A 24,898-nucleotide genomic window follows, 5' to 3' on the forward strand; every position below is an offset into this window, starting at 1 on the left:
TGACCGTCCCGTCGTGCGAGCCCGACGCCAGCGTCTTGCCGTCCGGCGAGAAGGCCACGGCCGAGACCCCGCTCGAATGGCCCTCGAGCGTCTGCAGCACCGCATTCCATTTCTCTTCGACCTGTAGTAACCTCCGTATCCATCTAGGTATGCAATTTGCGAATTGCTTTCTTATTATGCTCATTGTCGGTGCGAATGCGAGGGCACTGCAGTACGTCTGAAGGGGAGCTAACCCGATAGCGTATCGATTGTAGACCACGAACCGCTTCGCCTCATAGATGATATCTGAGAGGCTAGGACAGTCACTTATCTAGTCGAAGTCTTAGCGAGATTATATACTATGCCGGAGGTATAACTAACGGAAGCAAGCGACTCTAAAGACGCGATGGTATGAATTCCTTCCGATACCTGCCCCATCCATCCGAGAGTTTCGAGCCAGTGGAGGAAATGCTCTTGTAGGAAACGGTGTACTTGGTCGCCATCTTGAAGCTTGGCCTCGCTTCTCTGGAGATGCTGGATCCAATATAGACATGCATACCGAACCTCAGGAGGGAGATGCTGCGCTGTAAGACTAGTTTCAATATCAGTCACTAATGCTCCTGGTCGGTCCACACTAAGAATATCTTGCTTAAGAGCACCAGACATAAGCTTAATGCAGCTTGTAGCGAGTGATTTATGTGCTTGCTTCTCGTCAATCCCAATTTTCAAATCTGTACATCTCTTTGGGTCAAGGAGGAAGTCGCGGAACGATGGATGATGTAAACGCAGCGGCTGAGTCGAATTCTTTGGAACGTCCAGAATCGCATGAAGATCGTTCAGTGTTTGGTCTAGTTGTTGTAGCGTACTGTCGAGCGTAGTATCAAGCGTAGCGTGGAGTAGTTTCCCCAATGAGTCGGTGGATAGAGGAGAATAGAGGACAGCAATGGTCCCCATGGTTGTTCCAAGTCGCTCGCGCCATTTCTTGCTTTCTCGCCCCCTGTATTTTCGGATAGACTTCTTGAGAATTGTGATGTAGATGTTGTCCAGGTGCTGTTGTGGAGCTACTACAGGATCGCCATTCTTGTTATCTGTCGCGGAACTATCTGAAGACGACCCGTCTCCCGAGTCATCCGCAGAGTCAGGCTTGAGGATTATAGATATTCGATCTGCAGCAAAGTATTCGCCCTCCTCGATAAAGCGACATGCAGTTGCCGCCCAGATGAATAGCTCATTTGCACTGTCAACGAGTTGACCAATGATATGCTCGTCAGGCCAACCAGCAGGGAGACAGTACCTACGAGCAATGTCTTCAAGCTTGTGCCGTAAGAAAATGCGGATATCATGATCGACAATCGACGACGATATTTCGTGGAGTATAAAATCCCGGTGTACAACATTTGGGATTTGGATGAAGCCGTTTCGGATCGGAACGTCAGGTCGGCTGGTTAAGAATACTCGAAGCTGGACCGTCTCTAAGGACCGAACCTCCGCTAGCAATTGTAAAATAGTCTGGATGTCGTTCTCGTCCTCGCACTCATCAAGCGCATCAACGACAAGAATATATCGGGGTTGGCTGCTGCTGCCCGCCAGCTGCGACAATGGATTAAGGACCAGATGGCGCCATTGTTCACTTAGATCCCGGTTGGCAATGTCGCTCTGGGCGGAAATCGCGTTGCAAATGATTCGTTTCAGATCCGGTACTTTGTTTGCCAGTTGTACTGCAACGCTTGTAACAAAATTACCGGCATGGCCGACATCTCCGCCGCCTCTTGAGAAGAAGAAACTAGCACCAAGGGTTTCCTTCGCCGGGTTCGCCCAATACCTAGACACTGTTCGCGCCACCGTGGACTTGCCCGTGCCAGCCAAACCGCTTAGCCAAAAGATGCTCGGCGAATTTTCTCCCTTTACCCAGTTGTCTATATCTTCACGGAGGCCGACGCGGGTATTGTCAAGGCAGGTCGGGTCATGTCGTCGCTGGTGTGCGTAGAACGGTGCGTCCTTCGCGGTAGGGAGGGAGCCGAGTATATCGTTCAAGTCTAGACTTGCCATTTAGCTTCCTGATGCTTCGAGCCCACAGCCAGTTAAGTACACTCACCTTTACTGGCCCCGACGTTCACAGATCCGTGGAATTCATTATTACCAGCGATAACCAGCGAACCGTCCTTGGCGGTCGCATCGCTGATACGTTGCTGAGCCATGAGCTTGGAGTAACGATGCTAAATCTTTCGCCCTGCTAGTAGTTATTGATCTCTCGTTGCGAAATGCGAATACTGCGGCGTACGTGCGCAAGGAAACATTCTGGAGTGAGTCCATATCTACATAGTATACCTACCCCCAGGTCACATGTGAGGTTCATTCTCAGCTGGCGAATGCATTCCGCCAGCCTCGCCAATGAACGAGCTTGCCTTGCCGCTGTCGGCTGCTGGAGAAATGCATCGGTTGCAGCCTGTAGAGTGCAGACCAAGTTGGATGCCAAGATCATTTCGTGAATACGCCGACACGGAGAAGGAGAAGGGTGGCTAGTGGCTACCCACTTTTTCGGTGTAGATCCCTTTATCTGACCAATGGAACTGAGCAAAGAGAAGGCTCTGGCGGGCTGGCCCCAATTGTTGAATCTGTAGATTCTGTACGGAGGTGTTACCGACTTACCATACTGGCGGACGGGCTGTACCGCAGCTAGCCCAATCCATGTGGATCAGTCATTCCTCTCAGCCTTGAGCCTTGCAAAAAATAAAAGTCGGTCCCTACTCCCTGCAAGTTCCATAGCCAAATCATCTCATCCACACCGAGATACTTACTCGAGAGCCGAGTTATTCTCGCATTGGCATAGTATATGATTCCATGGTTGATGGCAGCAAAGGTCTGGCCATTGTTGCGGACGTTTTGCTGATACTGCCTTGCTGGACGCAGTAAGGCGTAGTAGGTAAGGCATAACTGAAGCTGCTCTGGTGGGGCAAGGGTCCGCTGGACATTGGGTGCTAGTGCTGCCATTGCTACCATTGCTACTATTGCTTTATTAATTATAACCAATTATTGAAAAAGTCTGGGACGCTCAGCAATACAATCTCATATTCGCCTTGATAAGTACTCTCGAGGTACTGTACTGCGTGGTAATTATATCAACGAACAAATTCAGGGTTTGGCAAATGGCATCTTCAAGTGGTCACGCCAATATGCGCGATGATTTGTCACAACACACGAATTGCGCCTCACTGAACCGCAGTCTTTTACTGCCCCGCATATATGGTTCATTGTTTCCTTTGTGTTTTAACCACTACCTCCTCTCCTTTCCCTTGGTTGAACCCATTAACTAGTCGATTCCTTTCCAGTGTTCGTTTAGTCATGCCGGAACCTCTTAGCATCACTGCGGCTGTTGTAGGCATTACAGCCACAGCTCTCCAGAGCGTTCAATTTCTCGCCAAGACCATCGACAACATTAAAGACGCCCCAAGAACCGTCAAATTCATCAGCGCCGACCTTCGCGCAGTTGAGAGTGTGTTGCAGGATCTGGAAGTACAAGCCGATTCACCGCAACCCATTCAGAGTAAGCAAATCGGGCCTGCTGTCGAGAACTGTGACAGAGCATGCAAAGCATTTCAGTTGCAAGTCGAGCATTGGATGAACCGTTCCAAAGACGACAAGATGTTTTGGGTCTCTCGGTGGAGGGTTGGACTATTTGGGCAGGAGAGGATCAAGACATTCAAAGGGCAGCTTAGCGACTGCAAAAGCACTCTTAGCGTCGCACTGGCTACGGCAACTCTGTTTGTTTACCGACAGCCTTTCAGCCTGCCAATAGCTGACTGATTGAGTAGCTTAGCTGTAACTAGCCAAAAGGACCTGGCGAAAGAGCAGAGAGACAGCATGCTAAGGGTAAACGAAGCAGACCTTGCGCAAGAGCTTATTAGTGCAGGCAATGAAGGGGTGGAAATTGAGCGCAATCTGCAACAACTCATAGTTAGAGGAAGCACCGAGCCGGACGAGGAATCCGAGCAGAGCAAACAGGAGCTTCTCCAAGAGCTTCGGAGACAGCAAGCCGGCAACAATACCTTCAGAGAGATGTGTGAGGAAGCCCTTTCCAAAACAGTGTATGAGCGTACAGGGCAGAAGATCAAAGGTGTCAAGGCAACAAACAATAGTTCAGCTGTGACGGGATTCATCAACACTTCTGGGGAAGAGTCAAAGATCGATCAGGATATCTCTGATGTTACTGCTGATGGCCACAGCGTGGTCATTGCTGGGGTCGTGAAGGGCTTCGATTTCAAGGACTTGCGTCTAGGTAAGCCTGGGGGTTCTTAAGGAGATGTCGGCAGAGGATATGGGGTTAGCAATTTTGACTTACTGTATCTAGTGGACCGGCGTAACGCAGACATCGACGTGGACTATGTCGATCTAGGATTCCCCTTTTCCATCATGATCATCCTCTCTTCAAAGTTCGAACAAATGCTATTAAGACTTATGACGCATTCGCAGAGTCTGTCCAGTGTTGATGTCTTTCTGTTTGAGTTCAACCATTCAAAGTGCCGCCGACAATAATAATGCTTCGAGCACGACTTCCAAGTCTCCTATCGCCAGATTGAATCGTGAACTCGGAACTAGGAAATCCCGAACGTCTCAAACTGTCAATTTCCCCGTTTCACTCATCGCGCATTCTTCGAAACATTTCTTTTGAGTTGTGGCCCACCGCAACGTTTCAGTACGCATTTCAGGCCACTTCGCGTGATTAACATGCCAGCAACCGATGACTTCAGGAGATAGGGATGATCAGATGATGAAGCGATGTCAATCCGAGGTGAAGAGTTCGCAGTTGCAATGATGGCGCGAGTTGGCACAGTCCATATCTATCCGATCATCACGTTCGAGTTGATCATGAGAATTGGACACGCGACGTCTACTCCTGCGGGATAGAAGAGGATGCTCAAAGCTACCATAGGTACGGTAGGCTGTGTGTCCATGGTCATTCGCGTCCGATGAATGTGACGGGAATGAGGTTTGTTGTGCCAGATCTTCTTAAGTAAATCGATGTGTGTTATTAAGGTTGTAATTATAGTCGTAAAGAAGGTTAAATGAATGAATGTAGTTGATACTCGGAAGGTACATATAACTTAATCAAGTCAATTGTAGTAACGTGGTCACGCATGGCTAATTATTGTGGCTCGGGGTGGGTACCGGATAGAGCTACATTCATAAACCCCCCCGATTGTTCTCTGCCTGTGTGTGCCACTCTTTTTTTGCAGGTTCCAGTTTGAATCTGGTTTACGTAGTTCTTTCTTTTTGTTAACAGCTTAATTATGTCTCTAATCCTCTGGTTGGAGTTAATGCGCCTTATTGAATGCAGGCGGTTTCGTCGCTCCGATTGTGGTAGGTGGACATTAGATCCTTTCCTTCTATTGGCTCACATTTTTTTATAGTCGAGTCTTTAGGTCTGTTTCTCTACACCACTTAGTCCATGGTGGTTCCCTTCGAGTCCATCGTACAATCTGTCATATTGACTACATAACACAAGCTATCGAAGAGCGTCATCACTCGTAACCAACAAGTCTGCAAGGAGATATAAGAAAAGCGTTCCCAATTGCTCCATCGAATGCCAGCCGATCAAAAGACACGGCGTAACCTTCCAAAGTCGCTTATCCAAGAACGCGATCCATCACCATCCCCAGTTCTCCTCACTCCACTCCCCCGGCGCTGCATTCCCCATCCCGACGTCGCAGAACAAGTCGACATCGCAAAACACCCCCGACGGCCCCATATTGACCCCGAGACTGGACCCCATCCCCTCCATGTCCTGCCCGATCATCTTCAGATCCTCTGCTAACTTCAATTCCTCCTCCCGCGACTCCAGGTCCTGCGCTCCGCCCATCATCTGCGAGTCCATGGGGCTGGTCGGCGGTGTTTCTCCCGCGCTACTGACGCGACTTCGCGCGAGGCCGAAGTGGATTTTCTCGTCCGCGTCGAAGCTTTGGAGGCTTTTGGTCGGGGAGCCCAGTTGTGCGGGGCTGATAGTACCCAGCGGAGGCGACGCGGGCGGGGTTTTCGGATCCAATCCATGCGGCAGGCTGTTCCATTTAACGATACCGGGGAGTTCGACGTCTGCCTGGACGAGCGAGGGCGGGAGGGGAAATTCCTCCGTTAAACTTGCTGGCCCATCGCGATTGGCGCCGCCGGTGGCCGATGGGGACGAGGTGAACGATTCGGATTCGATTTCGTCGATGCTGAACTTGAGGTCGCTGCGAGGGTCAGTAGGCTGAACTAAGGGGAACCGTCCGATCCACGTACCTGAATGACACATCCTCCTGAGTGTCACCACCCAAAGTGGTGAACTGCGTGGCATCGAAGGGAGGCGGGCTGGTGGCCGGGCTAATTGGATATGAACCCTCCGATGCCCCCGACAAGGACGATGCATACGGGCCGCTGGAGTGGATCTCCAGGCCCGTTTCCTCCTCCTTATCCATGATCCTCGCTCGGAGCGCTTTCTCCACCCGCTGCTCCAACTCGGGTCTCTTCTTCTTCGGTCGCCCTCTCCTCGCCGTCTTCCGCACCGCATTTGGAAACGCTCCCGAGCACATGCCGCGCTGTCGATGCCGCGTCAACGCATCCTGGCGCTGAAACGCGGTCCCGCAGAGACACTTGTGCGGCTTGTCGCCGAAATGGATCTTGGCGTGGCGCTTGAGGTCGTGCTGGCGGACGAAGCACTTGTTGCAGTCGTTGCAGCGGAACTGCCGGTCGCCGAGATGGGTCTGCACATGGGCTTTGATGTTTTCCTTGCGCCCGAAGGTCTTGCGGCACTGCGGGAACAGGCAGGTCCATTTGTGGCTGACGGGGTCTTGCTCGCCGATAAATGCTTGCACTTCGGCGGAGGAGATCCCCGTGTCTTCGATGGATGCGTTGAGGTACATGCCGGCAACCTGCACTCCGGCGGAAGGAGATCCAGGGTGAAATTGGGGTGACGAGAGGAGTGCATCAAGATCATCGCCTGCTTGGGACGAAGGCATGTACGGTGTGGTAGAGGGTGAGAATGAGATTGGTGGTGCGGGAGTGACGGGGAATCCGCCAAACGTGGCTGTTGATCGTAGTTGGGGCGAAACAGTCGGCGATCGCTCTGGAGAGAAAGCATCGGACGAATAATACGACGACTCATTCTCTCGGTCGCTCTCCGGATTGTCCACGTTCATGGAGAAGACCTGCTCCATCCCTGGTGGGTCGAGATTGATCTCCGTCACGTCACCAAAACTTGATGGCATGGGCGCCACATCTAAGTTGTCACCGTGTGGCGCCGTGTTCGTTTGTTTCTGCGGTGTTGCCATGGGCGTCGGGAGAATATTGACTTGGATGATCCCCAGATCGCTGAACTCGTTGATGCGCTCACGGAATTCGCGGAGCCGCTCCTCCGGCGATTTCAGTGGCGATCGGGGGGTGGCTGGTTGTGAGTGCGTCGTCAACGACGCATTGTACTGAGTTGGGTCCGGGGAATAGGCCGCCCGCGGTCCTAGGGATTGATGGTGCTGGTTCTGTTGCCCCAGCTGAGGCATGTTTTGCAACTGCGCTACCTGCGTCGGATGTTGTTGAGGGTCCTGTCCTGTGTGGGGGTTAGCTATACTTACCGTCGACTCCAGCTCCTGGGTCGGCGTCGTGATCATCGAAGACAACGGCGGCGACCTCGTCCGCTTGTAGGGGTTCCGGGGGATGTCGAGACTCATCCCTCGTCGGTGACCCTGGTTGGTTTGACGCTGGACGATGGCTGGAAGGGGTCGAACGTTGGCCGACTCAAGTTGAGGCGTGGAGTTTTGCCGACGGTGGGTCGTGCGGCGACGCTCAATGCTTGAGTTTGGCGTGGACAACATCGTGTGAGATGCAAGTCGAGTCCGGAATGGGTTTTCAAAGATACGGTTCCTGTTGGTTCCTGGGGGGTTAGTAGTATCTCCTTGGGTCCGAGGCTATCACCGATATTAGCGGCTATCCTATTTCAATGATTCGACTGTCCGTACCTCACGCAGTGCAGGCAAACTCCCGCGGGGCGGCGGATTTCCTTAAAGACCGCTCAGTACAATAGATTTTGTCGATCACAACCAGTGAATGTAAGGTGTTGGGCTGATGCCCGGGAGAAGTGCGAAAACTCGGTTTGATAGACGAAGTCGAGACCTGATGCGGTGTGTAAAGGTCGACTTCTCTGTTGAATGTAGGTTTGGGTGGATTATCGAGAGTAGCAGATGTTTTTTGGATTCAGAAAGATACTGAACAATAGAGAGATGGTGATAAATAGGATCGAATGTCTTTGAGCTGGACTTCTCATGGGGGCGTCATCAACTGGCGTCAAAAGTTGGTCAACAGCCCGTTGCGGCGGGCAACCCAAACGCTTGGATCGGCGATCAGCCTTACTGCCCAATCACCTGACATCACGTGGGAAATGCAGGGGCCTTCCCCAACGACCAATAATAATTAATTTGCACTTTGACACCTTGGTGCCTTATCGCTTGCCCACAACTCGAATTTCCGCGCCACTTCGCATCTCTCCCTCTCAACTTTCACATTATCGTGACTGAAGATACAAAGTCCTAGGGCATTGTTGAGGTCACCATGCAGATTTTCGTCAAGACCCTCACGGGCAAGACCATCACCCTTGAGGTCGAGTCCAGTGATACCATTGACAATGTCAAGTCCAAGATCCAGGGTTTGTCTCTATCATCGCTTCTGTAAAATGTATATGACTGACATTTGGATCCAGACAAGGAAGGAATCCCCCCGGACCAGCAGCGCCTGATCTTCGCCGGAAAGCAGCTCGAGGATGGCCGTACTCTTTCCGACTACAACATCCAGAAGGAGAGCACCCTCCATCTCGTCCTCCGCCTCCGTGGTGGTGGTAAGAAGCGAAAGAAGAAGGTTTGTTCATTCCTATCGATAGTATTCCCTGAGCCGCTCGCTAATCCGTTTTCAGGTCTACACTACTCCTAAGAAGATCAAGCACAAGCGCAAGAAGGTCAAGCTCGCGATCCTCAAGTACTACAAGGTGGATGGGGATGGCAAGATTGAGCGTCTCCGACGCGAGTGCCCCAGCGATACCGTACGTGTTCCTGGATTTCGTTCTTGGGGACTGAACTAATTCTTTATTATAGTGTGGTGCCGGTATCTTCATGGCTGCCATGCAGGACCGCCAGTACTGCGGCAAGTGTCACTTGACCTACCTTTTCGAGAAATAAACGTCTCGCTGCACACCAGTCAGAGTGATCTGAAAATGCCGTCGAAAGGCAACACTCGAGAGAAGATTGAAGTGTATGAATAGTCTCTAGATAAGAACCAAAACAGACCATTCTCGACATCATATGAGCTCCTTGGGCCATCTGTCCAAGCCTCCAAGGCCTTAAAGTGCGTGTAGCGTAGGGTAGAATATCTTCGACGCCCGTGATATCAGCCTATTTCGCACTGGGAATATCAAATAGAATCCGGTAGTTGCAGCACATGCAGAAGGGAGACGGTCATAACTGTAAAAAATCCCATGTCTTCAAGCGATCATCGCCCATACTCAGTCCAATATCTACGTTCATTCCAGCCAATTGGCGATCAGATGTTCAGACGACTTGACAGGGGGCATCAACCTCAACTTACAACAATGAAATAAGTAAGACCAAGAAGTCAACAGGACATCGCAGCTCAAATAACATCCACATCTTTCCGAGAAATCGGTTGCTTTCCAGTCGCTTTATAGATACGTGATCTACAGCTTCCCCAATGCAGTTCTCTGTGGAGGCCTATGCCTAGGCGCTCCCGGACTCGACCCTACTTCGAACGAGACCACCGTTCCCTTTCGACAACGCGCATAGATTCGTCGACCCTTCACACTATCCAGCATGTCGGACTTCTCCATGTTCCATGCCCTCGGGCAGCATTCCATAAACCCAAACGACCCAAAAGTCGAGCCCGAAGCGCCCCAGTTCCGACCGCCAATTGCACCAGCACCCTCGGGGTATCATCAATCAGGTTCATATCAGAGCGCTCCTCCGCAACAGCAACAATATGACCCTTCTGTCGCCCACACACAGCCGGGAACGCAAGCTGGGAACCCGCCATACCAGGAGCAGGGATACTTCGCGCCACCAGGATCAACGCCAGGAGCCGCACCACCCGCCGGAATGGAGGGATTGACACAACAGATGAGCCACGTCGGTTTAGGGACCGAAGGCGCGGCTCCGGCAAGGACACATAAAAAGCGAGATCGGCATGCCTACCACAATATCGAGACGCCGGGAGGCAGCTCGCAAGCGTTCAATGGGATGCCCCAAGGGCAGGTTGCGCCCTCTCAATATCTTAACCAACAGATCACTCCTGCGATGAACCAATTCCCTGCCGCTGCGAACCCGATATTCACCCCTCAAGACCAAGCGACGGCACCGCAGCATGCCGCGCGGAGCAATACCCCTCTCCAAGGCAGTGCCGTCACATCCGCGCAGGGACGAGTCGATCCGGAGCAGATCCCAAGCGTCCCTCGAGCCCGGGACTTTGCAACCCAATACTATCTGGACCATGCGTATGCGACTGTGGAGCGACATTTACCACCTCCTGCGGCGGTCCCGTACATTGCCTTCGATCAAGGCAATGCCTCGCCGAAATTCACCCGATTGACGCTCAATTGCATCCCCTCGACACAAGAAGCGCTTGCGGCTACCAGCCTTCCTCTCGGCCTCATAGTGCAACCATTGGCGCGGTTGCAAGATGGAGAGCAACCCATACCGGTGTTGGATTTCGGCGACATGGGCCCTCCCCGCTGTCGACGATGTCGAGCTTACATCAATCCTTTCATGACCTTCCTTTCAGGAGGGAGCAAGTTCGTGTGCAACATGTGTACATTCCCGAATGACGTTCCGCCAGAATATTTCTCGCCGACCGACCCCTCCGGTGTACGGGTCGATCGACCGCAACGGCCGGAGCTAATGCTGGGAACGGTCGAGTTTATGGTTCCGAAGGAATACTGGGGGAAGGAGCCGGTGCCATTACGATGGCTGTTTTTGATCGATGTGTGTGAAGAGTCGGTGAACAAGGGGTTCGTGGATGCTTTCTGCGAGGGAATCATGAGCGCCCTATACGGCCCATTTGACTCGGACAATGACAATGAGGAGGCTGGACGGCTGCCACCGGGGTCACAAATTGGCATCGTCACGTTCGACAAGGAGATTCATTTCTATAATTTGAGCGCGGGGTTGGAAAAGGCGCAAATGATGGTCATGACCGATATTGAGGACCCGTTCGTTCCGTTTAGTGAAGGCATGTTCGTCGATCCCGAGGAGTCGCGGACCGTCATCACCGCATTGCTTACGCAGTTGCCGAACATGTTCTCCGGGCTCAAGAACCCCGAACCGGCGCTGCTCTCGACACTCAATGCCGCACTGGAAGCGTTATCTACGACTGGAGGGAAGATTGTTTGCTCAATAGGCGAGCTGCCAACATGGGGACCAGGACGGCTCTTTTTCCGCGATGATACCAAGATGCACGGGACCGATGCAGAGAAGAAGCTGCTCACCACCGAGCATCCTCTGTGGACGAAAGCGGCCACGAAAATGGTGGAACATGGCATCGGAGTGGATTTCTTCATGGCGGCTCCCAGTGGCGGCTTTCTTGATATCGCGACTTTAGGTAAGTCTTGGAGGCTTTGGGCTTTGGCCTTTTTTAACGCATCGTAGGTCTCGTCTCGTCGAAATCCGGAGGTGAAATCTACTACTATCCCAACTTCCATGCCCCTCGCGATTCCCTTCGATTGGCACGGGAGATCAAACATACCGTGACACGGGAAACCGGATACCAAGCCCTCATGAAAGTTCGCTGTTCGAACGGCTTGCAAGTATCCGCGTACCATGGCAATTTCACCCACCATACGTTCGGAGCGGATCTAGAGTTCGGCGCCATCGACTCGGATAAGGCGCTCGCCGTCATGTTCAGCTACGACGGCAAGCTGGACCCGAAACTCGATGCGCATTTCCAAAGCGCGTTGCTTTATACGACGGCCAGCGGCCAGCGACGGGTACGATGCAGCAACATTGTCGCGAGCGTGTCAGAGGGGTCGATCGAGGCGATGAAGCTCGTCGATCAAGAAGCCGTCGTGGACGTGATCGCCAAGGAGGCCGCCTCACGAGTACCCGAGAAGTCGCTCAAGGACGTTCGAAGCGCGTTGAACGAGAAGACCGTCGATATCCTGGCGAGCTACCGAAAGCTATCCTCGGGATCCCATCCACCCGGCCAATTGATCCTGCCCGAACTGATGAAAGAGTTCAGCATGTACATGCTCGGCCTGATCAAGTCTCGCGCTCTGAAAGGCGGACGCGAACCCACCGATCGTCGCGTTCACGATCTGAAATTGCTGAAGCAGATGGGCGCCATGGAGATGTCCCTGTACCTGTACCCCCGCGTCATCTCCCTCCACGACCTCGACGAGAAAGACGGCTTCCCCAACGAAAACGGCCACCTCCGCATGCCCGCCACCGTACGCGCGAGCTTCTCCCGCGTCGAAGAGGGCGGCGTCTACATCGTCGACAATGGCCAAATTTGCCTCCTCTGGCTGCACGCGCAGGTATCCCCGAACCTCCTCGAAGACCTGTTCGGACCGGGAAATACCACACTCAAATCGCTGGACGCGTTCCTTGCTGCCCTGCCGGTCCTGGATACCCACCTCAACGCGCAGGTGCGCAACATCCTGCAGTACCTGGAGACGACGCGCGGGTCCAAGGCGTTGACGCTGCAGCTCGCGCGACAGGGGCTGGACGGCGCGGAATACGAGTACGCGCGGCTGCTGTACGAGGACCGGAACAACGAGGCGCAGAACTATGTGGACTGGCTGGTTCACCTGCATCGACAGATCACCATGGAAGTAAGTGGACATCGAAATCGCAAGTGTTGAACTCTGACTGACGATGATAGCTTTCCGGCCAGCGGAAGAAAGAAGAGTCGACGAGCGATCCGTTGGCGGCGATAGGCACGGGATTTTCGGGCTTTCGGCCGTACTGGGGTTGAATTTCAGAGCATGGGCCAATTCCGTTGGGGCGGGGGACGTCAAAATCAGTCACGCGGAGGAGATGGAGCTTGGGCTCCCGTATATATTCCCATTGGAGAGGTTGCAGCGTATCCAGGAGCATCGTCGGATCCTCGGCGTATCATCACACTTGGTAACACTAGGACGCGCGCAGCAAAATCAGATGTTTGGCTTGCTTGCGGCAAAGGACGTCTACCTTTCATCGCCTGTTGATTATATGAATTCTGAAGTAACCTTCCTGACATCACTGGGCGATCCTACATTCAACCCGCCTGACACCGAATTGCAACCATAACGCCAGCATCGTGGTAACGTTCATAGCACAATATACCCAAGGCTTCGCCGCGCCTGAAAAGGTAGTTCCCCATATGTTCACATCATCTTTCCGCGATTATGCACTAGCCGTGACACCGGACCGCTGGGGCTGGTGTTGCGAGTTGGGTTTTAAGGTATACTTCGCAAACGCCCGCGCCAACGCGCGCTTGCAGCTGACTTTCTGCGAGTTGACGAAGCTGTCGACGGCGACGGCGATGGCGCGGTCCATGTCGTGCGAGTTGCAGTACTCCGACAGCCGCATCTTGCAGAACGCTTCGCAGGTTCGCATGATCGCTTCCAAATGCCGGATCTATCGAGTTTACTTAGCACGATATAATTGAAGGAAAATGACTGAGACTTACGGTGATGGGATATGCTCCTGTCGCCAGGGACTCGCGTCGCATGTCAGCGAACAGTCGGGCGATCTTGTCCCGGTCGATCTGGTACAACTTCGGCCGGCACCTTTCCCGGGCGTAGAGGATGTATTTCCGCAACAGTTCCTGCGGTATCTGTCCTTCGGTGTGCGCGGGGGGGGATTCCACGTCCATGCCGTCGGGGTTCGTCATGGAGGCATGTGCGCGTCCATGGCTGTTCACCACGAAATTCGCCAGTCGCTCGTCCTCCTCGGGCTCGACGGTGTCCCGCACCACGCAGAGGATATCGAAACGACTCAGGATGGGCTCTGTCAGCTCGACGTTCTGGCTGAAAGGAATGGTGCTGTTGTAGCGACCTCCGATTGGATTGGCGGCAGCGACGATTGCGCACCGCGCTTGCAGGGTCGTGACGATGCCAGCTTTGCTGATGGAGATGGTCTGCTGCTCCATCGCCTCGTGGATACTGGTCCGATCTTGGTCGTTCATCTTGTCGAACTCGTCGATCAGGCAGGTGCCCTTGTCCGCTAGAACCAAGGCGCCACCCTCGAGCGTCCATTCGGAGGTCAGGGGATCGCGTCGTACCGAAGCCGTCAAACCCACTGCGGAGGCTCCTTGGCCCGTAGCGAAGACGGCTCGATGTGCGGTCTTCTCGACATATTTCAGCACCTGCGACTTCGCGGTCCCCGGATCGCCCAAGAGAAGCACGTTGATGTCACCTCGAATGATATGTTTTCCCTGGGCTTCCTTGCTGACCCCACCAAACAGACTGAGAGCCACGGCGGTCTTGATGTCCGTGTGCCCGTAGATGCTGGGTGCAATGGAATTGATGAGCTTGTCGATGATATTCGGGTCTTTGGACAAGGCGCGAATTTGCCGCTCATCTTCTTCCGTCAATCGGAATCCTGCGAGCTGGTCGTGCGACTTCACGACGTGATTGGCTTCCAAAATCGTTGCGAAGACAGGGAACCCGTTTTTGTTGTTCAGCGAGGCATCGTAGTTGTTCCGATAGGTGCCGGTGACCTCGATTTCCTCTCCAGGTTTGGCACTATCAATTAAGTCCCAGAGGAGGATGATCTCGCGGTGTCGAGGCAGCCGACCGGCCGGGACAGTCCCAGGAGACTCCTGGAGAGTCAGTTTCTGATAGTTCCGATACACGGTCTTCTCCGAGTTCAGAGTGAAGGGCCCTCTCTTTTGGCAGTATTGACAAAAGGAGATCTTCACTTCGATATTGGATTCTTGCGGGAAGGGGCCTAACACCGCACCGCAGTTGACACAGTCGAACTTGATGTATTTCAGCTGTGGGAACACTCCACTGCGACGGGTCACCACGCCGCTGACACGGACTAGGCAGTTTAGGTGCGTTTGACGCAGTTGACGAAGGGTATATCGCACCGGCAAGTCCGTGATTCGAACGTGAATTTCCGTGTGAATCCGCTCGTAGTCGGGATAATGCAGAAGCGTGACGTCCATGGCCACCTGATCGAAGATCTTCAGGATTTCAGCCGGGGTGTTGGCAAGGAAATATGCAAGAGTCGCCTTGGATTCCGCCAAGTGGTCGAAAGAGACCTCCAGGGACTCGGCGTTGACTTCACCGAGTGTCCGAATGCGGGTGCCGTATACTGAGCTCCCGGTTTCGTCGGTGTATTCGGTCAAGAACGACTTGAACTCTCGGGCAATCGTGCGGTGTACGGCAGGTTGAGCCACCCAATCGGTGACGCTTGCAGCCTTTACGTCTTGAAGAGCCTCGAGGGTCAGCTCTTCATTCATGATATCTTCGCCCATATCCACATCATCTTCGTCTTCGTCATAGCGGTGGCGCCGTCTTCTAGGTCCCCGAGCCGGGTCAAATATGGCATCGCCTTCCTCATGGTCGAGGAAGCCGGCTGGGATGTTCCGGGAGCGGGCTAGCTCTCTGTCGCGCCGATTCAAACGCGCTTCCAGTTGTCGACGGGCGCCGAGGTCCATATCGCCGTAGTCGCCCAGGTCGTCGATATCTTTGGCATTGTACGCTTCGTCGTCTCGACGGGTGCGGTAGTCGCGCTCGAAGGTGTCCGCAAACAGATCGATACCCGCCTCATCCTCGGCCATCTCATCCATGTCGTCAATGTCGCCGATGAGATCTTCATCGTCATCAATCAGATTATCATCGTCATCGTCGGCCGGGAGCATTGGTGGGGATGATGCAGGGGCTACACGGTCAGCTATATCACATCCGAGGGTTCAAACCACTTACGACTTGACGGTGGAAGTCCCGGAGAAGACATCATATTATCGTCATCCTCGCGGGCCCGTTTCCCTCGAGCGGCCGATGGAGACAGGCCACGGTTCGCCGAGGACATGTTTGGCCGTAAAGGGGAGCTTAAACATTGTTAGCTATGGTTTCGAATGACCCTAAAACTTCCTATTATACCTCATTGAACTTGATTCATCAACAAGGGGTTTTAATGGTTCAGTATCGACCGTTTTAGTTTGTTGACGATAAGAGTTAAGGGATGAGGTGGAGTGTTCAAGCAAAATCCCAAATAGAGGGGGCCGCTCTTCGCGAAGGCTAAAGTGACTTCAAAACTCTAAAGTGACTTCCTCGCGTTTCATTCGCGCTTTCCTTGGGTTTCGCGAGACGCGCCTAACACGCGTTATCCCTGAATGCAACCACGTGATATGAGCACTTTATCCAAGTATCCAACTGCATCAGCTTCCAGTCTCCAACTGAATTTCGAGTGCATCAACAAACTGCGATTCATTCAACTCGTCTATATCCGATTTACACTAGATTCACTGGATTCACCGATTCACTAAACTCACTGGACTCACCGGATTCACCTGGAACTGTTTGCTGAAGCTTTCCGCCACTCGTGCGCCATGGCAACATCCGGCTCAGTCGCCGCCCATCAATTGAGGGAACGACAGAATAGCTTCTCCCAGGTGTCGGAGAGCTCGCAAACTGCTCAAGAGTATGTTCAAATCCATAGCTTTGGTCTGTTCTTTGGCTAACAATCAGTCAAGATTCATCAATAGCCAGCTGCAACTCGAAGAAGAGGCACGTGAGGCGTTGCCTTATCAGTTCGATACCTGCACCAAACCATTGGGCCCGTTGCGACAGCTCGTCTTCTCCTGCTTGACATGCAATCCTCCTCCGTCTTCTTCATCCGATCCATACAATGCGGCCGGAGTCTGCTATTCCTGCTCGATATCGTGTCATGGCGACCACACCCTCGTCGAATTGTTCAATAAGCGCGACTTCGTCTGTGACTGCGGAACGTCTCGCTTACCCGAGTCCACACCTTGTACGCTGCGAATCAATCCGGTGACCGGGACGAAAGGAGACGTGCGCTCGGAGCCACCGCGCGAAGGCAACTCGTATAACCGCAATTTTCGGAACCAGTTCTGCGGCTGCGGCGAAGAATATGACCCACATCAAGAGAAAGGGACCATGTTCCAGTGTCTGGGCCTGGGATCCGAGGCGTCTGGCGGATGTGGGGAGGATTGGTGGCACCCGGAATGTCTGGTTGGGCTACCTCGAAACTGGGCGGAAACACATAAAGAGCAGCAAGATAAGCTCTTAGCGCCTACTACAGAAGGAAATGCACCGGCCCCTGAAGGGCGGGTGGATGGTGCTACAGTCAATGAGGAGGAACCCCCACTACCACCGGGCTTCCCCGCAGAAGAAGATTTCGAATCGTTCATTTGCTACAAATGTGTCGAGTCAAACCCCTGGGTCAAACAGTATGCGGGTTCTCCAGGCTTTCTCCCGGCCGTTTACTTCAGGGGTTCTGCAGTTAAATTCAAAGAAGGCGATCAAGAGTCTTCAGCAAATGGTCAACCATCATCTCAGGGATCGGCCCAGAAGCGAAAAGCACATGATTATGATGGAGACGAAACTGGAACCGCCTCCAAGCGGTTTAGGTCGGTGGACAAGGATGAGAACGACAAGAGTGAGACCAACGGGAGTGACGCAGTGGCTGAAGCGGACATTCAACAAGACAACAAAACCGATTCCCACCCTTGCAGAATAAACAGCCTTCCTCCCGCACCATCTGGGAAGGTGTCCCTTTTCCTACAAGCCGATTTCCGGGAACGATGGTGCAAGTGCCCGCGGTGCTTTCCTTTATTGGCGAAGCATCCATGGCTGTTGGAGGAGGAAGATACGTACGAACCTCCCATTTCCGAAGATGGTGAACATGAAGACGGTGGGCAAAGTGCGGGGACTCGAAGCATGCTCGACATGGGCGAGGCTGCATTGAGTAACGTTGATCGGGTCAGAGCGATTGGTGAGTTTCCATCGGGTCTTCAGCTGGTGTATGCAGCATTTGACTAACACCCGGCAGAGGGCGTCATGGTGTACAACAAACTCAAGGAGCAGGTCAAATCATTCCTGCAGCCGTTCGCCGAGAGCGGCCAGGCTGTGAGTGCGGAGGATGTCAAGCAGTATTTTGAGCGGTTGCGTGGTGATCAAGATGGAATCCAAGCGGCTGCGGCTCAAAGTGCAGAAGCGAATGCAAACGGAGATAACCATCGTAGAGACGAGGGCAAAGGTAGGAATTCTTATGTTTTATGGTGTCCTGCTAGTTGCTAATCGGTGTATTCATAACAGGTTATTGATATCTTCCTGGATCGATTCTGTCGGGAGGGTTGAGCACCGGGTATGGTGTTTGGGCGAGTTATCTGATGACTGGCACGAGTGCCATCAAATCCGACGGAGGACTATTGGTGAATTATTCCATTGCTACCGATGGATTGGCAGATACCCAACCTGTAATATGAGTTATGAATCGGCTGTGCTGTATGAACCACGCACTCAACGAAAGCAGGGCTATTAATAAATAATACATCAATAGTTTAATACCGAAGTGTAACATGCACGGACGTCATCCGTGATCAGACGGTGCATGCAAAACAGGCGCTGGTTGCCTGGTTCATGTGGAGGAATACTGGAGCCTTCAGCCCCCCAGGGCCCAGTTCTTCTCACCAGACTGACCAGACAATAAAGACAAAGATATTCTTCGGTTGTGTCCATCCATACGGTACCCGATATTTATTCAATTCAATACATTTTCACGTCGCTAGATTTTACCTACCTACGGAGTACTTCCCAGTGTCTTCCCGCTTCAGAAGGACTGCTGGCCTGAATGTATGTCTGACACTTCCCGCCGGCGGGCCTTGCTCTTGTATCGCCACTTTCCCCCTTCGCCCTGACGTCCGACACACCACACAACCAGTCCACCGAACAAGCACCGTGGCCGTATCGCCAACGCCCATCCTTTCTGTTCCACGCGGGGACTTCTCGCCGCCATGCGGCTCTTCCCTTCATATTCCCTTCTCGCGATCCTCAGCGCTCCCCTTCTCCACGCCGAGAAACTCGCCTCGGGCCTCGAAATCGATGTTACCGACCGAATCACCTGCTCCCGACCGACCGTCCTGGGCGATCAGATCGAAGTACACTATCGGGGGACGATATGGGGCACCAAAGTGCAGTTCGATAGCAGCTACGAACGCGGCACGCCCTTCGGATTCCGGCTCGGTCAAGGGCAGGTCATCCAAGGATGGGACGAAGGGCTCGTGGGAATGTGTATCGGCGAGGGACGACGGCTGACGATTCCCCCGTCCATGGCGTATGGTGATCGAGCCGTGGGTGCGATACCGGGAGGGAGCACGCTGGTCTTCGACACGGTACTGGTGTCGATCGACGGGGTGGAACCTCCGCAAAGTGAATCGCCGTCGCCGACCCCGACGTCCACCGACCCCGCGACTTCGATATCACCGGATACCGCGTCGACGACGACAGGAATAGCGATTCCCTCGTCGGATGCCTCTCTTCCCGGATCGCATGGCCCTGGTAGACCAGGCGACCACGAATGTGACCTTCTCGGCGACTTCTCCCTTCTGGTTCAAAGCTCCCTGGGCCTTCTGGCGCTTACCTCGTTAGTCTACAAACGATGGCGGGAGACGCCACGACGCCCGTTGAAGATCTGGGCGTTCGACGCGTCGAAGCAGGTGGTAGGCTCGATGATGCTGCACGTCCTCAACGTGCTGATGAGCATGTTGAGCTCAGGCAAGTTCGATATCAAGGACGCGGCCACTGCGGCGGCGACGCCAGGGCCCGACATCACGCCGCGGTTGATGCGGAGAGACGATGGGTTTGCGCAATATGATGGGAGCGGCGACGCGCCGAATCCATGCTCATACTACCTCCTCAACCTTGGGATTGACGTGAGTTTTGCTTCATTGGTCGACGCGACGAGATGCTAACTTCAATCAGACGACCATCGGCATCCCTATCCTTCTTCTATGGCTGAAGGTCTTCCACTACGCCTTCTCCCTGACGCCTCTCGCCCGACCACTGATCTCCATCGAATCCGGCGTCTACTCCCCCCTTCCAAACCGCTCCAACCCCAACCCCCAGCCGCGCACGACCTGGTGGCTCAAGCAATGCCTCATCTACTTCCTCGGCCTCCTCGGCATGAAGCTTTGCGTCCTCGGCATCTTCCTCCTCTGCCCCTGGATCGCCTGGGTCGGCGACTGGGCCCTCCGCTGGACCGAAGGCAGCGCCGCGCTGCAGATCACGTTCGTCATGCTGATCTTCCCCACCGTGATGAACGTGATGCAGTATTGGATTATTGATTCCTTCATCAAGGAGAGGAAGGACCCCGGCGCGCGTTCGTCCGCGGAGGCGGAGCGGGCGGAGGCGGCGCGGGCCGAACAGGCGCACGATCGGGATGAGATGGGCATCCAGATGACGGAGGAAGACGAGGATGACGCGAATGAAAACGAGAGATTGTTGAAAGGAGCAGATCCGACTCATATATCTGGCAGACCGAGCGCCGGGAGTAGTGTGGGTGGAGGCAGCAAGTAACGCCGACTGCGGAAAGAGGCGGGACATACATGTTCATTGGTTTAATTGATAGCATATCTGGCATCTCGAATTCATTGTTTGTACAACAGCGGCTGCTATAGCTTCAAATGGGAAGGAGACCCAGTCTCACATACGGAAATGACTTTTGTCTACTGGGATCAATATTGATTATCCGTACACGCCAAGCTGCTCGCTATTCACAACTGACAAGCTTCTTTCACGTAGGTATCTCGAACAGGCGTCCTAAGCTTTGCCCCTCGGGTTTCCTTTTGGAACCGCAGCTGATCGTACCGCCTCACTCTTCGACATCATTTTCGACTGGCTCGCCACGGTCGGGGCATTATAGGTTCTCGTCTTCTTCTTTGCCGGGACATTCGTATCGGTTTCGTGGCGAGAAGTCGGGTCCTGCTGAACAGAATCAGAGGGGTAGCTGTCAACCGCCTTGCGTTTTCGTGTCCCAATCGCTGATGGTGTCACTCCTGCCCGCGTCTCTCCAGGGGCTAGACGTGTATTGTGCTCCTCCCGTTCTTCCTCTGTCGTAGATTTCTCCCCGCGTGTAGGTGGTGAAGGTCTAGCACGTACAGCATCTTCCGGCCCACTCTCTTCGACTCCCTCCATATCCTCATCCTCCTCGCCTTCCATCGCTTTCGGCCCGATCTGTTGCTGGATCCACTCCGAAAGTCCGGTAGCCGCACCTTCCTTTTCAGATTGCGTGCCGTCGCCGAGCAGGGTCGTGGCCAGCTCGCCGGCCAACTCCTCGCTCGATGCTTCGCCATTCAGCATCCGCGTGGCCAGTTCCAGGAGCATTTGTTGGTCGTCCTGGTTAGCGCCGACGTTCAACCGGGAGAGGTTCTGGGATAGTGCTGCCTTCAAGGATTCCTGGTCGATGGCGGTTCCGCGTATGCCTTCCTCATCATCATCATCGTCCTCCTCCTCCTCTCTCTCTTCCCCATCCTCATCTCCGGAGTCATCCTCCCCGGCTACCGCATGTATATCGTCCTGTCCTCCAGGCCTAGCGACAACCGGCGTCACATTCTCCTGGAGCGGATCGGATGGAGGCAGTTGGATCTTGAATCCATCAACGTGCTTGAAACGGACCCGATAGTCCTTCAACAGTGCGAACGGGGCGGACTCCTCTTCTGAAAACCGGCGAATGTCCGGCAATGCCAGTTGTTCCCTCTGTGATACCCAGCAAATCGGCGCGATTCGTGGACCGGATTCGTCCACGGATGCCTGTATACTCCCATCGCGACCCTTCCGCCTTTTCTGCGCAGACAGACCCGCCTCAGCCGCTTTCCTCTTCGGCCGGGTCGTCGCGCTCTTCGATTTCTGGGAGGGCGTGTCGTGATACCCGTCGGTGTCGTACTCGATGTCGACGAAGTATTCGAAGCGATCTAATTCATCCCAGGAATCATAGCCATCGTATGGCACCGGAGATGCGATCGCATGCTCGGCCAAGTCGTCCTGTTGCGATTCATTCCCTGTCAGCTTGATGATGGACAGGCGCATGACATGCGGTTCGCCAGGGGAAGAAATTGGGAGAAATAGAATGCTACTCACTGCATCGAAATATGCATCCTCTACCCAAACGTAATTGCAATCATCGTCTTCCATTGCGCTAGTGGAGAATCCGTGTTGGGATTGCCTGATGTGGTTGTCGACGCGATGGAGTCGTGGACGCGTTGGGTTGTTGATCGCATGCCGGGGAGACCACTGGATTGCTCACTTGCAGCATGGGCAGGCCAAAAGGTGCATTTGGATGGTCTAGGAGATAAATAAGGAGGAAGAAAGAGTAAGTCAAGCATCAAGGGACGTCCGAAAGAGAGAATGAGGGGAATCACAACTGTGAACAGTCAACCAACGGTGACGACTTCCGTCAGGGGCCTGGACGCTAAATGGCGGGGACGATGACAGGGACGATGACCGCACAAAGACTAGGCACACCACATTGATGGATTGTTTACCTTAATTACTTACTTCGCCGTCCATGTCCTTCCGTTATCCATATCACAACGCTTGTGTCTATCCTGAGTGGGAAACACGTGCCTGGACTTGAATATCACATGGTTGGATGTGCACTTTGTAGTGATCGATCGCCGGCAAATCAGCTCCCTCGTTCAGTCGTTCTAACATCGCCGACTAAGCGTAACGACTTCCCTTCTTAGCATTGATCGCGCCGAGGAATTCGAGATCGGCATTATGTCCATAGTCTCAGGTAAGTGCTTCCATCCATTGCTACATATAGGCACTTACACGTCTGCAGAGTCAATCTGGGCCGCCGCACCCACCACCACTCGAGGCCAGCCCACTCAACTCTCCACCGATTCCAAAGGAGAACGGCTAGCATATGCTGTACGTTTGTTGCGCTCTATTATAAGTCACCGGTCGAATAACAACGGAGCAGTCGGGTAAATCGGTATTCGTCAGGAACATCGACAATCCTGGCGTCAGCAAGCAATATACCTCGCACGTTGCGCAAACGACCGTCGCCCGGTTTGCGCCTTCGGGCTTTTATGTTGCCAGCGGCGATGTGTCCGGCACCGTAAGGGTGTGGGACTGTGTTGGCGAGGGGGCTACCAAAGGTTGTTTCCGTTCTGCAGCACTGAACCTCCTGTTAACGTCATCCAGGGGAGTATCATATCATCGCCGGCCCGATCAACGACATCGCATGGGATGGCGATTCCCAGCGGATTATCGCCGTCGGGAATGGCAAGGAGCGATACGGTCATTGCATCACTGCAGACAGCGGAAACAGCGTGGGCGAGATCTCCGGCCATTCATCCTCGATCAATTCCGTCTCGATTCGACAACAGCGACCGCTCCGCGCAATGACGGGCAGCGACGATACCAATCTAGTGTTTTATCATGGCGCACCGTTCAAGTTCCAGACCAGCTTGCGGAACCAGCACAACAAGTTCGTCTTAGGCTGCGGATTCAGTCCTGACGGTGCCAATATCGTCACCGTCGGCGCAGACCGTCGCATATGGCTTTATGACGGCAAGTCCGGCGAATCGAAGACCCAGATCGGAGAGGGGGTCCACACTGGAAGTATTTTTGCTGTTTCGTGGGCGCAAGACTCCAAGAGGTTGGTTACCGCTAGCGCCGATCAAACCATCCGAATATGGGACGTCGAAGCAGGAAAAGCGGTCCAAACCTGGCGAATGGGCGAGGAAGGCATTCCGAACGTGCCCGACCAGCAGGTCGGAGTCGCTTGGCCGCATGGGCGCAGTGACGGTCTGATTATTAGCTGTGACTTGGATGGGAACCTCAACTACCTCGTGGAAGGTAATCCCAAGCCGTCGAAGGTGGTGACGGGCCACCAGAAGAACATCACCTCATCGGTCCTCAGCGACCAAACCTTCTACACCGGAAGTTTCGACGGTCGCGTGCGTGCATGGGACATCGCGACAGGCCTGGCGGAGAAGATCGACGGCAATGGACCGAGTAACTATATTGCCGGGATGTCGGCGGTACCGCTAGACGCATCTAAGGAGCCGGGATCGATCTACGTCGCTAGCTGGGACGACACCCTTCGTTCCATATCCGCCAAAACATTCACCGGCAGCACGTCGTCTCTCGGATCGCAACCCAAAGCACTAAGCGTCACCATCGCCGCGCCATCAGGGCCGATCGTCCTCGTCGCCACCTCCGATTCCCTGGATCTCTACTCTTCCGGCCAGAAGATCGCCTCGCATTCCGTCCCGTTCACCCCCACCGCCCTCGCCGCCCACGCCTCCACCATCGCCATCGGCGCGGACGACAAGTCCCTTCGACTCTACACTCTCGCGTCGACGGACCTGACCCCCATCTCCGCCGAACCGCGGAAGCCCACCGCCCCCATCTCCACCCTCTCGTTCTCTCCCTCCGGATCCCTCCTTGCCGCGGGGACGACGGGCGGGAAGATCATGGTGTATGACACGAGCAACTGGTCGGTGAAGACGGACCGGTGGAGCGCGCATACCGCGCGGATCACGTCGATTGCTTGGAATTCGGATAGTAGCTGTGCTGTGAGCGGGAGTCTCGATACTAATGTCATGGTCTGGAGTTTGCAGGACCCGGGGAAGAGGATCAAGGCGTTGAATGCGCATAAGGATGGGGTCAATGGGGTGGCGTGGGTTGAGGGGACGAGCAAGGTCCTTAGTACGGGCGGCGATGCTACGGTGAAGGCTTGGACTGTGGATGGGGTTTCCTGAGTCGTAGCTCCATGCGCATATTTCGCGAGCAACAATGTCCAAAGCTCTCACAGATATTGAGCGAAGGCTAGATTCAGTCATGTTTCCTGGGCCAACCTAGAAGCATTTCGTATGATAGAACCTTTCGGGGTCCCATCCTAAATGAAAGTTCCCTGTGAATGATTAATGAAGCCAGTTG

At 53.9% G+C, this 24,898-nt stretch overlaps 10 protein-coding genes across 10 annotated transcripts in view; 6 read left to right on the forward strand and 4 right to left on the reverse strand.

The window, feature by feature from the left end:
- P152DRAFT_516732 (uncharacterized protein) overlaps nt 1-2,472 on the reverse strand; it is a gene marked incomplete at its 3' end in the record, with an annotated part of 3,898 nt that extends 1,426 nt beyond the window's left edge. Inside the window, exons 1-3 of the mRNA XM_033682967.1 lie at nt 2,075-2,472; nt 361-2,015; nt 1-310 (exon numbers count right to left, since the gene is read on the reverse strand). Of these exons, the coding sequence (XP_033530957.1) occupies nt 1-310; nt 361-2,015; nt 2,075-2,177 (2,068 nt within the window). The remainder of the gene's footprint in view (nt 311-360; nt 2,016-2,074) is intronic.
- An 849-nt stretch (nt 2,473-3,321) lies between these two features.
- Nucleotides 3,322-4,275, forward strand: P152DRAFT_403517 (uncharacterized protein; the record flags this gene model as incomplete). Its single annotated transcript, XM_033676709.1, has 2 exons — nt 3,322-3,740; nt 3,792-4,275. 2 exons carry the CDS (start codon nt 3,322-3,324, stop codon nt 4,273-4,275), a joined length of 903 nt encoding a protein of 300 aa, XP_033530958.1.
- A 1,133-nt stretch (nt 4,276-5,408) lies between these two features.
- P152DRAFT_461510 (uncharacterized protein) lies at nt 5,409-8,291 on the reverse strand. Its single transcript, XM_033680143.1, has 3 exons — nt 7,962-8,291; nt 6,253-7,910; nt 5,409-6,203 (listed from the first exon to the last, which is right to left on the reverse strand). Exons 2-3 carry the CDS (start codon nt 7,815-7,817, stop codon nt 5,624-5,626), a joined length of 2,145 nt encoding a protein of 714 aa, XP_033530959.1. The 5' UTR covers nt 7,818-7,910; nt 7,962-8,291; the 3' UTR covers nt 5,409-5,623.
- Nucleotides 8,292-8,537: 246 nt separating this feature from the next.
- Nucleotides 8,538-9,509, forward strand: P152DRAFT_422849 (ubiquitin-40S ribosomal protein S31 fusion protein). Its single transcript, XM_033677200.1, has 4 exons — nt 8,538-8,644; nt 8,699-8,853; nt 8,909-9,034; nt 9,087-9,509. Exons 1-4 carry the CDS (start codon nt 8,551-8,553, stop codon nt 9,168-9,170), a joined length of 459 nt encoding a protein of 152 aa, XP_033530960.1. The 5' UTR covers nt 8,538-8,550; the 3' UTR covers nt 9,171-9,509.
- A 309-nt stretch (nt 9,510-9,818) lies between these two features.
- On the forward strand, nt 9,819-12,969 carry P152DRAFT_476464 (uncharacterized protein; the record flags this gene model as incomplete). The annotated part of the gene is made up of 3 exons (XM_033681510.1): nt 9,819-11,598; nt 11,646-12,826; nt 12,877-12,969. The coding sequence occupies 3 exons, from the start codon at nt 9,819-9,821 to the stop codon at nt 12,967-12,969; spliced, it is 3,054 nt and encodes a 1,017-aa protein (XP_033530961.1).
- On the reverse strand, nt 12,936-16,016 carry P152DRAFT_494597 (DNA replication licensing factor mcm2; the record flags this gene model as incomplete). Its single annotated transcript, XM_033682222.1, has 3 exons — nt 12,936-13,613; nt 13,666-15,878; nt 15,911-16,016. 3 exons carry the CDS (start codon nt 16,014-16,016, stop codon nt 13,380-13,382), a joined length of 2,553 nt encoding a protein of 850 aa, XP_033530962.1. The 3' UTR covers nt 12,936-13,379.
- Nucleotides 16,017-16,393: 377 nt separating this feature from the next.
- On the forward strand, nt 16,394-18,535 carry P152DRAFT_461515 (uncharacterized protein). Its single transcript, XM_033680144.1, has 3 exons — nt 16,394-16,628; nt 16,681-17,945; nt 18,003-18,535. Exons 1-3 carry the CDS (start codon nt 16,537-16,539, stop codon nt 18,248-18,250), a joined length of 1,605 nt encoding a protein of 534 aa, XP_033530963.1. The 5' UTR covers nt 16,394-16,536; the 3' UTR covers nt 18,251-18,535.
- Nucleotides 18,536-18,652: 117 nt separating this feature from the next.
- On the forward strand, nt 18,653-20,713 carry P152DRAFT_461516 (uncharacterized protein). The gene is made up of 2 exons (XM_033680145.1): nt 18,653-19,884; nt 19,934-20,713. The coding sequence occupies exons 1-2, from the start codon at nt 18,967-18,969 to the stop codon at nt 20,525-20,527; spliced, it is 1,512 nt and encodes a 503-aa protein (XP_033530964.1). The 5' UTR covers nt 18,653-18,966; the 3' UTR covers nt 20,528-20,713.
- P152DRAFT_516740 (uncharacterized protein) lies at nt 20,585-22,538 on the reverse strand. Its single transcript, XM_033682968.1, has 2 exons — nt 22,088-22,538; nt 20,585-21,991 (listed from the first exon to the last, which is right to left on the reverse strand). Exons 1-2 carry the CDS (start codon nt 22,139-22,141, stop codon nt 20,771-20,773), a joined length of 1,275 nt encoding a protein of 424 aa, XP_033530965.1. The 5' UTR covers nt 22,142-22,538; the 3' UTR covers nt 20,585-20,770.
- P152DRAFT_484657 (WD40 repeat-like protein) lies at nt 22,489-24,892 on the forward strand. The gene is made up of 4 exons (XM_033682016.1): nt 22,489-22,742; nt 22,791-22,879; nt 22,932-23,109; nt 23,156-24,892. Exons 1-4 carry the CDS (start codon nt 22,727-22,729, stop codon nt 24,718-24,720), a joined length of 1,848 nt encoding a protein of 615 aa, XP_033530966.1. The 5' UTR covers nt 22,489-22,726; the 3' UTR covers nt 24,721-24,892.
- Nucleotides 24,893-24,898: the final 6 nt, after the last annotated feature.

This window comes from Eremomyces bilateralis (assembly GCF_010015585.1).
Source record: "Eremomyces bilateralis CBS 781.70 unplaced genomic scaffold P152scaffold_25, whole genome shotgun sequence".
Lineage (NCBI taxonomy): Eukaryota > Fungi > Ascomycota > Dothideomycetes > Eremomycetales > Eremomycetaceae > Eremomyces > Eremomyces bilateralis.

Excerpts from the sequence above, each read along its gene's own strand:
- P152DRAFT_484657 (XM_033682016.1), top strand. Across the intron at positions 22,880-22,931 it reads GAGAACGGCTAGCATATGCT|TCGGGTAAATCGGTATTCGT; the intron begins GTACGTTTGTTG and ends ACAACGGAGCAG. Across the intron at positions 23,110-23,155 it reads TGGCGAGGGGGCTACCAAAG|GGGAGTATCATATCATCGCC; the intron begins GTTGTTTCCGTT and ends AACGTCATCCAG.
- P152DRAFT_461515 (XM_033680144.1), top strand. The coding sequence starts at position 16,537 with ATGGCAACATCCGGCTCAGTCGCCGCCCATCAATTGAGGGAACGACAG. Across the intron at positions 16,629-16,680 it reads AGCTCGCAAACTGCTCAAGA|ATTCATCAATAGCCAGCTGC; the intron begins GTATGTTCAAAT and ends CAATCAGTCAAG. Across the intron at positions 17,946-18,002 it reads TGATCGGGTCAGAGCGATTG|AGGGCGTCATGGTGTACAAC; the intron begins GTGAGTTTCCAT and ends AACACCCGGCAG.
- P152DRAFT_461516 (XM_033680145.1), top strand. The coding sequence starts at position 18,967 with ATGCGGCTCTTCCCTTCATATTCCCTTCTCGCGATCCTCAGCGCTCCC. Across the intron at positions 19,885-19,933 it reads TCCTCAACCTTGGGATTGAC|ACGACCATCGGCATCCCTAT; the intron begins GTGAGTTTTGCT and ends AACTTCAATCAG.
- P152DRAFT_461510 (XM_033680143.1), bottom strand. The coding sequence starts at position 7,817 with ATGTTGTCCACGCCAAACTCAAGCATTGAGCGTCGCCGCACGACCCAC. Across the intron at positions 6,204-6,252 it reads CAGGAGGATGTGTCATTCAG|CGACCTCAAGTTCAGCATCG; the intron begins GTACGTGGATCG and ends TGACCCTCGCAG.
- P152DRAFT_422849 (XM_033677200.1), top strand. The coding sequence starts at position 8,551 with ATGCAGATTTTCGTCAAGACCCTCACGGGCAAGACCATCACCCTTGAG. Across the intron at positions 8,854-8,908 it reads GTAAGAAGCGAAAGAAGAAG|GTCTACACTACTCCTAAGAA; the intron begins GTTTGTTCATTC and ends ATCCGTTTTCAG. Across the intron at positions 9,035-9,086 it reads GCGAGTGCCCCAGCGATACC|TGTGGTGCCGGTATCTTCAT; the intron begins GTACGTGTTCCT and ends TCTTTATTATAG.
- P152DRAFT_516740 (XM_033682968.1), bottom strand. The coding sequence starts at position 22,141 with ATGGAAGACGATGATTGCAATTACGTTTGGGTAGAGGATGCATATTTC. Across the intron at positions 21,992-22,087 it reads AGGATGCATATTTCGATGCA|GACGACTTGGCCGAGCATGC; the intron begins GTGAGTAGCATT and ends GAATCGCAACAG.